Here is a 16897-nt window from a genome sequence, read left to right on the forward strand (position 1 = left end):
GTCTCACACCTCCTCAAAGAATTCTGGGGTTTATCAATCATGATCATCCCTTTTAAAATCCCTGCTGGCTACTTTTAACTGTATTCTCTTTATCTAGATTTGTGCTAATGCCTTCCTTAATTAGTGAAACTAGGATGTTTCCTATTAAAGAGGTTGATTTAACTGGCTTGTAATTAACTGAGATGCCCTTTGGAAAATGGACACTACATTGGCCACTCTCCCATCATACTTGATTAAAATTCTGAAATATGATGTCTTAGATGCTGCAATTTTCTTCCTTAGGACTGAGGACTAACTAATACCATTAAAATATTTTAGTGGTTCCAACACAAAGTAGCTATTTTTATGAGGGATTACAATCTGATGTGTTTTGACAACTGGTGTTATTTTTAAATGTTCTTACTTAATTTACTATCTCCAGTAGAATTGCCACATAGCTAACAAAAACTATGTGGGGTCTTCAAAATTAATGGACCAGAAGCACTATGTTCTCTTAACCAAATTATCAATGACAAAATGATTTTAAAAATCTTACGGAATCATGAACTAGAGAAAAGGAGCAATATTCTCTCTTAATTGGACCCATCTTAAAATGTGCATCTGGAGTATCTGTAAACATCACAATTCAAACAAAATTACACGTGGAGCATTAATTTTCTAATATTTCTGAAGTCAGCATACCTCTGTTAGCATACATCAGATTTTTCATGCAATATCTTTAAAACTGCCTTTTTTTGTGATTTGAACCAAGCGCTTGAAACTTGGTGTTTACCTATTTGTCAAGTTGCAGCTTTTAATATCATTTGTAGATGTGATGTGCACCAAGACACTGACGCACACATCACCAGGTTCAAGGTGCATGAGTCCTGGCTAGTGTTGAATCCTTGGGCACATAGGCTTCTTCCCTATCTTAAAGTTGCCCATTTTGTAATTTAGACAAATGCATAATGCACAAACAATGATCTATGCGACATTCAATTGATTGAGAAGCGAGCTGTCAGTTAATTGATTTATTCAGAGGACAGCTGGTTGGTGAAGTGAATTACAATCTGTCTCGACACTCCAGGGACCTGGAGGAGGATCCAGTGCAGACGGTTGAGAGGAAAATATCTTCCCTCAGATGGCAATTAAGGGACCTAAAAAGCAAGGGAGTTTGGATTATCTTAATCCAGCTCCCAGAGGAGCCCATCTATCTACAATTTGCCAACAACTGGCTTTATTTCGGAAACTGCACTCAAAGAGGTATTAACAATGGCTGATAGAGAAAAGCAAAATGTCATGAGAGCTGATTAAGGATGTTATTCTGAAGTTGCTTTTTATCAGGCTGTGATAGTTAATCATCTAAATTTTGGTATGCTATGTAAAATTTCCTTTACATGCCAGTTGGATCTGTGCCTCTTTTAAAATTTTAAAAATCTTTTGAACTGAGTGCAAACTGTTTGGATCAATTTTATTTAGATTTTCTCCCTAATTCTCTTTGTTAATTTTTCTACCTCTTCTCCTGGAGTTATCAGCTACCTGGGGTATACTTGGGAGTCAACCAGCTCCCAGCAAGGATCAGCAATTACAGCAGCTACAGCTGAACTCCATACAGTCATCACAAAATCTCACACTTGCATGCACTTCTAAAAGCGGACCCTAAATAGCATTCAACAGCAGGAATCTTGCCCATTCTCTCCTCTTTGTAACCTAGAAGCACTGAGGCCAATTGTAGTATTCCAAACAAATGCTTTATCTGAGATCAGCTAACCGAGCACCTAATCAGGATTAAACACAAGATCTTTCTAGTTCTTATGGCTTATGTTATGCATTTCCATGGGAAAAGACTAGAGCAATTTGTTATACTTTTTATCATGTTAATTTTTCAAAATTCTATTGTGGCATTTTTGGATATTTTTACAATAACCAGAATGTTAGTGAGATTTACTAGCTATGTAGGGTTAATTGCTCTGGTAACACCAACAACTCACATTTATATAGCACGTTTAACATTCTGAAACCTGATGCTTCACAGGAGCAAATCAGATGAAAGTTGACACCTAGTCAAAGAAGGAAATGGTAGGACAAGGAGCATCATGGAAGAAACGTGGAGAGGCTTAGGGCTCAAGGCATGGCAATAGCAGGGCAAAGAAAGTGGGTGATGCTCAAGAGGCCAAAGTTGGAGGAATGTAGAGTTCTCAAAGGGCTGTAGGGCTGGAGGAGATCACGGGCATAATGAAGGGTTAGGCCATAGGAAGAATTGAACTTGAATAAGAATTTTCAAACCCTTCTGTTAAAATGTAAGCAAAGTACTCTTATATGAATGCATTTCATGTTCATAGAGTAACATCACACAGTATGATTTCTAGGCTATAGCGTTCAATACAAATTATAGCCACACAGGCAGGTCTCCTCATGGACTGGCACTTATCCAATTGTACCTTTCAATCTTGTATATTATAACTATATATTTTAAAACACTCAATGTATCCTTTTTCTAAAATATAGCTCCAAAAGCACAATTTGCATTTCTGTCACATTTCATATCTAATTGGATTGTTGGCAGAAAAACAATTTCTCACTGCAGGAAAAGTACAGTACAGCACCAATCAATTCAGCAATAAATCTGTGCTATTCCCACCAGACTCTGAAAACTGTGCACTTAGTTTGGACCGTGTATGGGGAGCTCTAAACTGTAGCTACTCTAAAATCCGAATGAAACACTGCGAATGCTGGAAATCAGAAATAAAAACAGAAAATGCTGAAAGTTCCAGGTTGACGACCTTTCATCAGAATTCCTGGTGGAAGAACATTGACGTGAAATATTAATTCAGTTTCTCTCTCCACAGATACTGTCTGACCTGCAGAGTGTCTCTGGTGTGTTATTTACTGTTTTTTTTTTAAATTGCAGCTACTGTAATCTGCACTGTCTCTGATTGTGGAACTGCAGACAAACAAAAAGTATGTATCATTCCGCAACATTGTTAATGGTCATAAAATAAAATCCAGAAAATGCTGGAAGTACTCAGCAGGTCTGGTGGCATATGTGGAGAGAGAAACAGAGTTAAAGTTTCTGGTCAATGATCTTTCATGAGAACTCTACCCTTAAGTCACTCTGGTGAGTACAAATTTCACAAAATAAAGCTTGCCCTGCACCCAAATAATTAAACAAAGTAAGGCCCATACAATAGTTTCACTGGGATGTATTTGAAGAGGCCAATATCTCTTTTGTTTCTGAGCAACATCCATACAGATCTGACCTATATTTAGGTTCACAACACAGAGCAATTTTGTAGCATTTCTGGTCAAACAAACCCAGGTCTCTTAAATGTAAAGAGGTGTAAATTAATATAATTCATTGCACTTAGAAAAAAAATTGCATTTTTATTTCATTGTTTTCCAGCAATGAAAATGACATCTCATATTCCAGTATAAATGAACAAAATCAAAGTGCAATCTCTCAGTTACAGAAAATGCATGCAATCTACCAACCAACAGCTTGTCACCTTTCGACCTCCAATTCACAGATTAGTGAGCCAAACATCTGCCAAACATCTGTGCTCCAGGGAGAGCCAGGTATGCGGCAGATCTCACTAGTTTATAAGGCACGCTACAAAGCCAAGCTTCTTAGCAACACAACAAATCAGTTCATGTCTTTCCAGATGAATACCTTTTTTTTTAGCATTTGACTTCAACATCATGGACTCAATTCACAGTTTTAAAGAAAACTTGTTATAAAAATGGTGTGACTTATAAATAACAAAACACAATTGGTATAATATTTAGATGGTAAATACAATGTGTACATATTCAGATGGGAAATTAAAGTGTTTTTTTAAATACAATAGTTTTGATTTCTGGATTCATGCTGAACCAATCACAGAGATAGAATCATAGAATCTTACTGCACAGAAGGAGGCCGTTCAGCCCATCATGTCTGTGCCAGCTCTCTGAAAGAGCTACCAATTAGTCCCACTCACGCTCTTTCTTCATAGCCCTCAATATTATTCTGTTTAATTGCGTATCCAATTCGCTTGAGACCTAACCAAAGCCAGGATCAGACGAGGTGACAGATGCTGATTATGTAAAATTGCCAATGAGCTCATCCAGGCCCTTGCTTTACGCTTTGGGAATAAACATTACACATAGGAAATGTTCATTCTTACGCCTGCTTATCAATGTTTCTCATTGCCCAGTCCGGTTGGTTACAGGCCGTAGCACCTCTTACTCATACTTCCCCGCATCAACCAAAAAACAATATACTGCAACTGACCTAGCAGTTCTCAACAGAGCACTGCGATTTAATCAAAGTGCCAAAGGTGCTAAGTGGAACCATATCAAATAACATTCAAATACAAATATCTAATGGTTGAAGAGCTAAGGCCTTGTCCACTCATGGGTCAGCATTTAAGCTGAAATCCCTCATTCTGCCCGAATTAAATTGGAAAACCGTCAGAACCATTGTATTATCTGGCAGAAATCCTAACCAATCAACTATCTCCTTTGCTGTGACAACGTGCATTAACCAAAAAAAAGTTAAATTAATATAAAATGGTTCTATTTTCTGCAAAGAGCATCGTTATTTGTGTCGAGATAAAAGGCATGGGTATTCTAAAGAAATCTTCGGTTGAAATCACTGAAACCTATGGCACAATGCGTTAAAGTCCCAGCCACTTTGGCATCTAAAGTTTGAAAAACGATGACAGCAAAATAAATGCAGAGCATCAAATGGGACGAGTTTTCTTTTTGTCCCCCTCGTTCCCTTAAGGTTGCAATGCAGACCCATGAAAAACATTCCAAATAAATGCTATTTTAATATAAAAAGTCATTCAATTGACTGCGACACTTGTGATTTAGGCTCGAAATTACTCACAACACACAAAAACTGAATGCACATGGATATTCCGTACCATACATCTTCTTAATACGAGGTGCATGCAAAAAAAGGTTATCCATTAATCCGTCGAATAATTAGACAATTTAACAAGAGTAGGAAGCATCGTCTGACTGAAGCCTGCACTGTGGAGCAACACAAGCTCCCAGGCAATTATAAAATAGTGGTACCTTATTCCCGTCACATTTCAGCACCACGGCCAGTTCATCTGGACTGAGAACTTTGCCATCAAAAAAAAACAAAAAGAATCAAGTGTTACCAGTGCGGTTGTACAGTCGAATGACTTTTGTAAACAGCCACGCGAGATCCGTGATGTACATTTGAACCAAAGGCTTCATTCACCTCCTTCAAACAAGTGCATAACCTACATTCCAAAAAATAATCCAACCTTGCTCGTTCCTTGCTGCTGAATGAAATAGGAGGTGTATAAAAATTCACGTCCTTATAAGAGTTCCTTAAATACCTGCAAGCCTCTATTACTACTTGGGAGGTATGACAACTAGAGGTAGACCACGTTTGGGTCTCCACATTAAAACCTGGGCGTCGTTTGCGTTGGGCTTCACCAAGGCATTTGGAGGTATGGGCTCCATCCTGGTTAATATCCGAGGCTGTTCCTGCTGTGTCCTTCCAACAAGTTTAGCGCGATAGCCCAACGGGTTCGATGGGTCCACTTCTATGTCAACACGCATTCTCCATTTGATTGTCTGAAGTAAGATCTTCTCTTTACTGATTGTGTTCATGGCTACCAGCCAGGTGGTGAAACTTTGGTCTCTTTTAATCCTCGTTAGTTGGGGCACGTTGCTCTCACTCACAGGTACCGCCCATGTCACACTCGGGTAAAAATTGTCATTCATGCTGACTGAGAACCGAGACGCCTTGTTTATGGGGCCGACTAGTGTCACCGTTTCAGTGGTATTCCCATACCATGGATAGCTCACTCCATCAGAATCACTAATTGCTTTAACCCTGCCTTCTCGCAAATCAGGAAGTTCCCAGCTAGACCTGGATAAAGATAAATATATGTAAGCATTATCTGTAGGCAGAATGTAGTGAACACAACATATTCGTTCAGGTGCATTTTTCCAACCATATCAATAAAGTGTTAACGTTTAAAAATAATAGGGACATTCAAAGGGCAGCTGGGTACTGTAATGGTAGAGTTAGGGGAGGGAAAAAAAAGATCTTTGCCGACCCCTGACATTCTATGTTCTTAAATGAATTCTGTTGGCATTGGTGAAAAACATTGATGTGGAATTTGATCTAAGTTTTCAGAATATTAAGAGACCGGGTAGATTGGGGGGAAAGTTTTCCACCAGTTGAGGATCCTAGGACTAGGGGGGCCAGTCTAAAAATTAGAACCAGACCTTTCAGCAGTGAAAGTGGGCAAATCTTCTTCATGAAAGGGTGGTAGAAGTTTGGAATCCTCTGCTGCCAAGGACAATTGGTACTAGAACAATTGCAAATTTTTAAAACTGAGATTGATAGATTTTTGACAGCCAAAGTTATTCGTGGATATGGAACAAAGGTTGGCAGGCGAAGTTAGGTGGTAGATTAGCTGTGGTTTAATTGAATGGCTGAACGGGCTATAAGGGATAAATGGCTCACTCCTGTGCCTGTGTTCCTCATTTATAGATAGGTTTGTATTCACAGTTAGGAACAAATGCTTTGTGCAAAATCACTTTATATCGATCAATGATCAAATGTTAAAATATCGAATTGAAATATTATTATGCATTGTGGCGTAGGTATTTTGATGCTGCTGTAAAATCCAGGTTTATGATTGCTACCAGAAAATAGAAAGGATCCCCACTAACGTCGCAGATTCCATCAACCCCATCCCTTATCTGCATTACTTCTTTGGTTCCATTTGAGTTCCGAGGAAGTAGGTACAATGATTGAACAGTTTTAATGTTGCCTTTTAACTATATTACTATGGTCGAGTTGTCAGTATTATCTTATGTCTGTTGTATGGTAGCGCTATAGAGTGATGTTGAGAAAGGGCAGTCTTGTTCATCAAAATTCTCTCTTTCTACTTTCAAACATACAGAGGAGAAAGGGAAAAGATTTAGTATAAAAATACAGTACCGTTTATATTTGTAAGTGTCTACTGCTTCTGAGAAATGTAAGATTCATTACTAAGTCTGTCAATAGATAACTGACTGCACTGTTTGTTCTATTCCTCGTGGAAGATAGTCTGAAAGCAAAGATAAATTAGTTCTACTGTCAGCTGTCCATATATTAACTGCCTCAAGTTGTCTTCCCAAGGAAAATCCTCACGATTTACACAACCGCTTTAACCTTCTCCAGCTGTACAATCCTCCTAGAAACCTGTGTTCCTCCAATTCTCGCCTCTTGTGCATGCTGTGTTGTCTAGGTTCTAAGCCCTGGCATCCTCTCCATAAAGCTCTGGATATTGCCACCTCTCTCCTTTAGGTGCTCCCCAAAATCTACCTCTCTTGATTAATTGCCAGAACCTTTCCTTGTTTGGCTCTGTTCAATTGTTGTCTTATTATGTTTTTATGAAGTGCCTTGGCAAGGTTTGCTACTTCAAAGGTGCTATATAAATACAAGTTGTTGTAGTGCCAAAGTAACTCCTCCAGGGTAGACTATAGTTTTAAAAGAGCCATGTACTAATCTCTCGAGTAGCACTCACATCAGAAAATGTATAATTACATGTGGTAAGACAAATGAGTTTGTCAAGTGCTATCATATTGCCACTTCACGAGGTTGCACAATCTCATCCAATATGTTTTGGAGAAGGGGATGAAACTTATTGTCAGTGTGTGCGGCGCTTTCTATGAGATAAGATGAGATGAGGTTTCCCCAAGTAATAAAAGGTTTACCCAATGTATCCATAATGGATTGGATCTTACGTGGAAGCTGCCGTCATAATAGAAAACAAGCATTATCCCTTGCCTATATCTGATAAGAACAAGGTTTACACAGAGGTTTGAAAAATCAAAATGAAAACTCATTTTTAGAACAGTTATGATTTTAAAAATACATTTTTAGAATGGTTATGATTCTAAAACAGATCTTTTGGAAAATAATTTTGAGAAGTCTCTAATTTAAAAATAAATCGAATTTTGAGTAGTAAATACTGTAGTAAATATGTAGTAAATAGGAAGACTTGAGTTTCGAAATTCCTGTTCGTTTAAGGTAAAAATCAATCCAGGCAGTTTCAACCGTGGTAAGTACAAAACAGCTCATAACAGATGTGAAGTGAGAGCGTCTGCTGCTAAAAATTGCTAGTAAACGTGGAAAGCGTATTATTCCCCAGCATTAGTATATTTCATAATACAAATTGCCGAGAAATCTAAAGTTTAAATCCGGACACGTTGCAAAATGTTTAGCGCTGACAATTGTAACCTGTGCAACACCGACAAGACCCAAACAGACTAAAGATTTCAGGGTATGATTTTGCAAGAAGATTATACACGGAGACGGAATAAATACGAGCATGTGTAATATAAAGGCAATGTATCATTTTGCTCTGTGACAGCAGTACATATGGGAAATTTGGTCTCTAAGGTCAGTGTCCTCCATTTGCAAGCAGCACCATTTTCCAATTATGAATTTTAATCGATGCCAAATCCATTTCAGCTATGAGCAGGGGGGGGGGCTCTGCTGCTCCTTCTCATTGTGTGTTAGTGACTTAAAAAGGAATGCCAATTACCAAAAAAGAATTCTTACCAAAAAAGAAATTCAACCGCAATGTCAGTTAAATGTTTTAAAATAGAATGTGGAAGATTGAGTAAGCTACAGGTCAGACTTTAGACCTGCTGTGCCTCGGGGTCTTAGGACGGAGCTTGATTCCCATTAACTTTTTCCCAGACAGAGAGTTCTAAAATTAGCTGCACCGTCAGGGTACTGCACCCAGCAGAAGCCGGTCACTTTCCCAACAAAAGGGAAGGATGTTTATTCTGGATGGAGATAAGGGAGCATGTCACCTGCTCATCCCATCAGCCAGGCTAGTACATAGCACAATGAAACATATTAAAAACCAGGGAAAAAAATAATTCTGAGTAAAGGATGAGGCTTATAAAATGTGCATCGTAAAATTTGAAAGCTTGTTTGATATTCTGTTTTGCTAGTCTTGAATCATTAAGAAATGACAGAGTTAGGAGCACAGGAATAGGACGAGGCCACTTAACTCTACCCCGAGTCTGTTCCTTCATTCACCGAAATCATGGTTGATCTGCGACCTAACTTCACATATCTCTCTTTGCCCCATATCCCCTAATATGTTTGGTTAACAAAATCTATCAATCTCAGACTTTAAATTAACAATTGATCTAGCATCAATTATCATTTGCATAAGAATTCCAAACTGCCCCCCGCCACCGCCCCCCACCACCCCCCACCCCCCCCCCCCCCCCCCACCCCCAATGCCTATAGAACTGTTTCATAATTTTGCCTCTGAAAAGTCTGACTCTAATTTTTAGACCTCCTTGTCTTTGGCTCCCCAACCAACAGAAATAGGTTCACTCTATCTATTCCCTCTGTTCCCATTTTTGCTTTTCCCATGAAAGTCTTTGACAATACAAAGTGAACATCAGTCTATTGATACACTAATTTCCATGCCCCCCCCCCCCCCATATTTTCTTTTGTTTGTATATATTTCTATATTTTACAAGGAAAATGGCTAAACTATTGTTGGTTCATGTATTAACTCTATTACTGTGCTGTTATTGTCTCATATTCTGCAACAACAGTGCCATTACTAAACCATTGTTTAAAAACATAATTTTTCCAAAAGCCAAGAATCCAAAATTGCTGCATACTGTTTTAATTTCTGAGAACATTAAAAAAAATTGAGAAGTGAAATTACACAGGAACATTTATCTCACCCCATCTGCTGGGTTAAACATTCCCTCCCTCCACCACCGGTACACCATGGTTACCATGTATACCATCTACAAAATGCATTGCAGCAACTCACCAAGGCTTCTTCCAAGCCTGCGACCCCTACTCCCTAGAAGAACAAGAGCAGCAGACACATGGGAACACCCCCACCTCAAGATCCCTTCCAAGTCACATACTTAAAAATACATTGCCATTCCTTCATTGTCGCTGGTTAAAATCCTGGGAGTCCCTACATAACAGCACTGTGAAAGTACCTTCATCACAAGGACTGCAGTGGTTCAAGACGACAGCTCAGCACCACCTTCTTGAGGGTAAATAGGGATGAGTGGTATCCAAGTCCCACGAATAAATAGGAAAACTTAAATGTTGTTTATTTTTTCCAATAGAATTTTCATTCATGACTTAGATCAATACAAGAAAATTAACAGTTCACAATAAACAGGATTACTTACAAAGTAATTAATATTCTCTTGTTTCTGTGCCTTCAATTTGAGACTTTTATTTGATTAACAAGCTACCCTTTTATTGATGCTGTTACAATGGAAACCTTTTTATGAAGCCTTTCAATTTGCCTTTATTAAGCCTTTCAATTTGCCAACTGTCTTCTCCTAGAAAATAACCAAAAGCTCAGCAGAAACAGTAGCAAGGCTTCATTCCAATAAACTGTGCTGTTCTTCATAGAAGTTGTTCAAATAAAACACCCTGCAATAAAAACACCACTGTGATATAGTAAGGCTGCCCCTTGAGCAACTGGAAATAGTCTTGCAGAGATTTTGATTACATTGTCAGTTGGAGGGGTTGCATCTGACTGGTGTGAAAGCAAATAATAATGGCAAGGCTGTGTACAAAGATCTCTGGTGTGAATGTGTGCAAAATGTGGAAACTGGTTCTAAACCTTCCCATGCAAGATAAAGGGGATTGACAATTTGTCGAACTGGGACCAGCGACGATGGAGGGGTGAGTGCAAGTGGGGCAGGAGTGGGTTTAGGTTGAATAGCACATTACAAGTCTCTATAACATGTTAAAGTAAGATTCGTGTTGTATTAGTTGAAGTCTTTATTCAATCATCCAGAAATATTCCCTTAATGAGAAAACCATAGTTGCCAGCAAAACATTATAGTCACTCAGCATTCCCATGCCTACCCTAATCTCAGTGGATGCCAATTTAAAAAAAACTAGGAATTGACAGGTATCTGGTCAAATGTTTAATCTAAGTAAATGATTTTTGTCATTAATTGGGTGTTGTGACATTCTACAAAGGAAGGGAAAATATAACACGGTTCAAGAAGGTTTTGATATACTTAATACCTATGAATGTATGTTTAGTACAAGACTGCTGACAGTTATCTGTTGTGACTGTAAGTGGGCTGGTAGGATATAACTCGTGGAAAGGGGGCCCTCTCTGAATAGGCAGAACAGTCCTCCATAGATAACAAGCAGTTCACTAGCTGAACAGGGCTGTAAAAATGGCATGTATTAAGCACTGCAAATGCACCAGTCCCTCTGTAAAAAGCATAGTGATTCATGAAGAAACATAGAAAATAACAGGAGTAGGTCACTCGGCCCTTCAAGCCTGCTCTGCCATTTAATATGGTCATGGCTGATCCTCTATCTCAACACCATACTCCCACTCTCTCCCAAGACCCCTTGATGCCTTTAAACTCTAGAAATCTATTTCCTTCTTAAATATATTCAGTGACACAGCCTTCTGTGGTAGAGAATTCCACAGTTTCACCACCCTCTGAGTGAGGAAGTTTCTTCTCATCTCAGTCCTAAATGGTTTAACCTGTATCCTGAGATTGTGAGCCCTTATTCTAGACCCCACCCCCAGCCAGAAGAAACATTATCCCTGCCTCCAGTCTCTCCAGCTCTGACAGAATTTTATACAGTTCAGTAGATCCCCTCCCATTCTTCTAAACTCCAGTGAATACAGGCATAGTCTGCCCAATCTCTCCTCATACGACAATCTTACCATCTCAGGAATCATTCTGGTGAACCTTCGCTGCACTGCCTCTATGGAAAGTATATCCTTTCATAGGTAAGGAGGCCAAAACTGCACACAATATTCCAGGCGTGATCTCCACCAAGGCCCTGTACAGCTGCAGTATGACATCCTTACTCCTGTACTCAAATCCTCTCACAATGAAGTCCAGTATATCATTCTCCTTTCTAACTGCTAATTGCACCTGCATGCTTGCTTTCAGTGACTGGTATACAAGGACACCCAGGTCCCTTTGTACATCAACATTTCCCAATCAATCACCATTTAAATAATACTCTAACATTCTGTTTTTCCTACCAACTGAAGAACTTCACACATATCCATGTTATACTGCAGCTGCCATGTATTTGCCCATTCATTCAACTTGTCCAAATCGTCTTAAAGCCTCAGAACATCCTCCAAAGCCTCAGAACATCCTCCAAAGAACAAATTGATCTTTAGGGTTGATGAGCTAAGCATAATTCTGATTCAAGGTTTGAAGTGCAATGTACGTATTGCTTTTCCTACTTATACCTTGTCTGTAGAATTTTTCAGCCAGACTCCATCATTCAGTGCATAAACCCCAGCTACCAGTCCTGAATTTCACAGACTTCCAATGTTCATGATAGTTTTATTAATCCATTACTTACTATTGCCTATGTTAACATGGTGGAAAGCTTGGTGATTATGAATATGTCACTATATATGGAGAGAGAGAAACAAAATCATCAGCTTTTTAAAACTGGAGATTACTGTAAAATAAATTAAATAGGTAAATGGAGTAATTTTAAAATAGAGTACACTTTGTAGAAATATTAACCCAACTCTAATCCCTGGCCATAAAAATAATTAGGTAAACATTACACCTTGAGCTATGAATGACGTCGCCTATTAAATCCTTCCTCTAAACACTTAATTCGTATAAAGAAACGAATAACCATTCGGTTCCCCCACAAATCGACGAAAATACACAGGAGAATTGTACGAAGTTAAAAAATAACCTTGTAGCCATTGGAAGGGTTTTTAAACAGCAGAGTTTTAGAGTGGGAGTCGGGGCAGAGCAGACAAAATCTAGCAAATCAAGGAGGAGGGGACCTACAACAGACTTATCCACGAGGAACGAAGTCCAGGCTGCACAGGGAAGAGATGACAATTTAGTTTTTAAAATTAACTAAATATATGCGGCAGATTAGTTGCTATTTATCCTGGTCTTCAAATCCTGCCATGGTCTTGACTCTCCCCATCTTTGTAGTCTCCTCCAGCCCTACAACCCTCCAATATCTGTGGCTCTTGCCTGCCTACCATTTCCCTCGCCCCTCCACCGTGCCTTCAGCTATTTGGACTCTGGGATCTGGGAATTCCCTCCCTAAACCTCTACGCCTCGCTCCTCCTCTAGGCCATCTTTTAACGGTGCCTCTTTGATTACACTTTGGCTATCTTTCCATTTATGTGAATCAGTGTCACTGTTTTTTGATAATGGCTCTTTTAGTACTTTGGACGTATTTACTGCCTTAAGGACGCTATATGAATACAAGTTGTTGTTGACAGATAACCGTTATCTATAAACTTTAACGCTATTGAAGTAGTTTGATATACTCGGCAACGTTAAAGCTAAGCACTTTTCCTTTTGCTGCTTTAAAGCTTTGGCAACGTGTTTTAATTTGCTGCCCAGGGTCGTGACAAGATATATGCCTGGTGGGCATGAAGATATTGACTGGTGATGTGAAGGACGACGCTTTAAGCCATCTTCGTGGCAAGGACAATGAAATGACATATAAGACAACCGCAATCTATCCATATCACATCACTGGTCTCAACTATGTAAAGCACTTGGAGATTTTCTATATTTGGCGCCTGCCAGAGCTCTTGCTTGTCCAGTATTGATTGGGAATTTCAACACAAAAGAGGAAAGATTCAGCCTACACTCTCTTCCCTACAGTCTATTGCAGGTGTCCATTTCAGGTCAATTTCACCGATTCTGAAATGCATAGCTCAGTGAATGTGCTCAGTAGCAAATCATGTCAATAAAGCAGGGGCAGCCTTTAATTGGCTGTCGCTATATTTTAACCATAGTCTCCTGGTAAGTGACACCTTTGCATTTAAAGAAGGGCGGGGTGGGGATGTGGGGGACGGCGGGTGGAGAGAAACCATTACAGATGAGGGAAAGGCGTTGTTGTTCTGGTTTCAAACTGCTTAAATGTTTATTTAGGGCTTTCTGCTCGGCGATTTTGACATTAAACATAGCTCGATCGTTTGCAAACTCAACGAGCAAAGTGAGAGGTTCCCTGGAGTTGTTCTGCGTTGTTCGTAAAAGATCTAAAATTCCCAGACTCATTTTCAAAAAGATGTAATTGTCCCCGCAAAGTACCGAGACGCTATTTTGGAACTTGCAATTTTACTGTCAGTCGGACTGAATCGTTACTCCCAGCGTCTAACAAGCGAGTTCCAAACCAAGTCCCAACAGATTTATATTACAGAATAAAGCCTGACTTTTCGTGATCATTAAAAAGAATGCGGAAGTTCGATTTGCAAACTGTCACTTTGCCTGCAGTTTCAATGCAAACATGCATTTAATTTCTATCGGCATTTCATTATGATCATTACTGAAAGTTCGGGAGCAGTAGCCAATGATTAAGCAACTTCAGATATCAGCCTAGTGACACGTTGATCACGACTGCCTTAGTAAATTTAATTTTAATTCATCAGATTAACTTGAAACCGTGATGTGAATCATAGATAGGCCTGACGTTGTACATTTAAATATGCACCTTAAATCTATTGCTAATACTTCGCGAGGTAGACAATCAGTTGCAAGGCATCTAATGCCACAGTTGCATTAATATATTTAACTACCTCACCGAGACATGACTCTCGTTTCATAGAAAGAAACGTGGGCGGGTGAGAATGTTTTGTCTGAAAGTATAGGTCTGCTTAGAAAATTAACTGTTTAGCTACATAGGAAGCATGCAAGAATATCGCTCCCATCACTAAATCTCTGCAGAAATATATTGGACATATATTGGGTGTCAAAGACAGAATAGGGAGGCGTTGAGTGACCATGCAGTGATAAAATAATAGACAAATCCTGCACATTAAAAAGACAAATTTCCACTTTATTTGCATACGATGCTTATTGAATGAATTACTCACTAATGCACAGTAATACTAATTAAGGTCGCTGCAGCTACAACACCTATTCAGCACAGCCGAATGGTACAATTAGTATTAACATCCGCTCCAAAGTATATTTAAATAGGATGATGTGTTATGTAAATTTGTTGGCTTGCAAACCAGTGATGAAACTGTTATCTCTGTTTTGGACTGGTCATGTTGCAATGCTCACTGTTATCTGTTAATTATCATAGCACGATGCATTGTAGAATTAAATGTCAGTGTATTGCATATACTATACCGTGTTAAATTCCCTTACATTCCGAGGTCGCTGTAAGTGTTGAAAAATTCCATTTGGTTACAAGCTTGAATCCATCCAACTACCCACGTTTCATTCCTGGGGACGGGAGGCATCACCACCCGGGCGGATGCCTTGAAGTATGGTGTCTTATACCGTAAAACAATGGGAGAATTTTCTTCTATTAGAGTTGGGCATTGATCAATCGTAGCAGAAACGTCATACACCACTATATTCTCACGCCGTATCCTTGATTTACAAGTTATACTCTGAATGCAACCCATCCTTCCAGGGTTAATATAATATATTTTTTAAAACCCAACAAGATTGCAAATAGAGGCTGTGCAGAATTCAGCACTGGCACTAGTCGTTCTTGCTGAGCGCGTCAATTTTGATACAGTCTTTCGTTTCAGTTTGAATTCGTCACTCGGGTCCGGGCTATAGTTCCTTTTTTTTTCCCTGTGTGTTTTTCTCCTCCTTATTGTCATGTCACAAACGGCAGGAAGCAGGAGGAAGACGAGGCAGCATATTGGCAAAAAGATAAGAGGAACGAGAGGATATGCGGGTTTCCCGTTGTAATAGAGTGGTCCTGGAAGCAGAGGAAACGCACTGTAACCACTGATTCCAGCATAGTCTGCATTTGTTTTTGGAGTCACATAGAATAACACAGCCTTTGTTCTGCCTTCATTGATAACGGTTAATGAACCGCTGACTCCATTCCCCCGTTAGAACAGAAATGAATGTACCGTGAGACGTCAAAAAATAAATAAATCCACTCCTTTTTAAAAAAAAATACGTTTACACCGGCAAGGAGAGAGTACCTTCATTGTCCGTCGTACAGCAACTGTCCATTGCTCTGATGCTGAAGATGAATGCGGTTGGTTGCGAGAGAGAGAGAGAGAGAAAAATAATCCTTTTGTGTGCCTCCTGGGACTCCATAGGCTGGAGATCCCCAGTAAAACAGGATCAAGAGAACGCTCTCCCACTGACTCAGGATTCCCGGGGATTAGCTGTCGAGCGGCGCCCCCTTATGCACGACCCGGTTCGCCTGAAATACGTGGGTTGAAAAATCGCATCGCTCCTACGGTAGTGAGTCAGAGATATAGGCTAGCTCAACGCGACAGTTCGAAGCATTGGAATGAAGCTCAGCAGGTTTAATACTTTCGAAAAGAGAATCTAGCGTGACCCGATAGGCAAAAAGAGCTGCATTGAGTTACACAACTAGTTGTCTGTGTGTGTGTGTGTGTGCGCGCGCTCGACAATCCGCATGACAGCAGAATATGTTTCAAGGCAATCCCACACATCTGTGCGCTCGGGATCAAAGAACCGTCCATCTGAAATAAAAACATAATGCACAGCATGTGAAAAGTGACTGGGCAAGTCAAACCGTTCTCAGAAGCTCAGATCTGATGACAGATGTGCCTGAGCCATTGACTGTAACCCTTTTATTTGGTGGGACGTATGCGCTTCCAGCATTTATAGGACAACACACACTTTGCTGAACTGCAAAGAATTGAGACTTATTTCTATAAACGCAATCATAAATTCACAATTGAATCAATGTGATTTGTCTGTAAGTTCAAAAAAATGTATCGCCCTTATTACTTTCTGCAAACTTCTTCGGGAGAGAGAAAATCAGAAGATGACTTGGGCAATCGTTCGGCGTCCCCAATACACGGCGTGTTTGGAAAAACAGTAAGATCAAAGCAAAACACTACGGATGACGGAAATCCGAAACAAAAACAGAAATTGCTGGGAGAAACCAGCA

At 39.6% G+C, this 16897-nt stretch overlaps 1 protein-coding gene across 1 annotated transcript; it reads right to left on the reverse strand.

Annotated features, from left to right (window-relative positions):
- Positions 1 to 3343: 3343 nt before the first annotated feature.
- LOC121288846 (protein FAM78B) lies at positions 3344 to 16358 on the reverse strand. The gene is made up of 2 exons (XM_041207628.1): positions 15151 to 16358; positions 3344 to 5875 (listed from the first exon to the last, which is right to left on the reverse strand). Exons 1-2 carry the CDS (start codon positions 15411 to 15413, stop codon positions 5353 to 5355), a joined length of 786 nt encoding a protein of 261 aa, XP_041063562.1. The 5' UTR covers positions 15414 to 16358; the 3' UTR covers positions 3344 to 5352.
- Positions 16359 to 16897: the final 539 nt, after the last annotated feature.

Source organism: Carcharodon carcharias, chromosome 16 (assembly GCF_017639515.1).
Source record: "Carcharodon carcharias isolate sCarCar2 chromosome 16, sCarCar2.pri, whole genome shotgun sequence".
Taxonomy (NCBI): domain Eukaryota; kingdom Metazoa; phylum Chordata; class Chondrichthyes; order Lamniformes; family Lamnidae; genus Carcharodon; species Carcharodon carcharias.

Bases quoted from the DNA above. Each gene is read 5' to 3' on its own strand.
- LOC121288846 (XM_041207628.1), bottom strand. From the start codon at position 15,413: ATGGGTTGCATTCAGAGTATAACTTGTAAATCAAGGATACGGCGTGAG. The intron at 5,876-15,150 runs GTAAGGGAATTT...ATCTTTATCCAG, and splicing joins ACTTACAGCGACCTCGGAAT to GTCTAGCTGGGAACTTCCTG.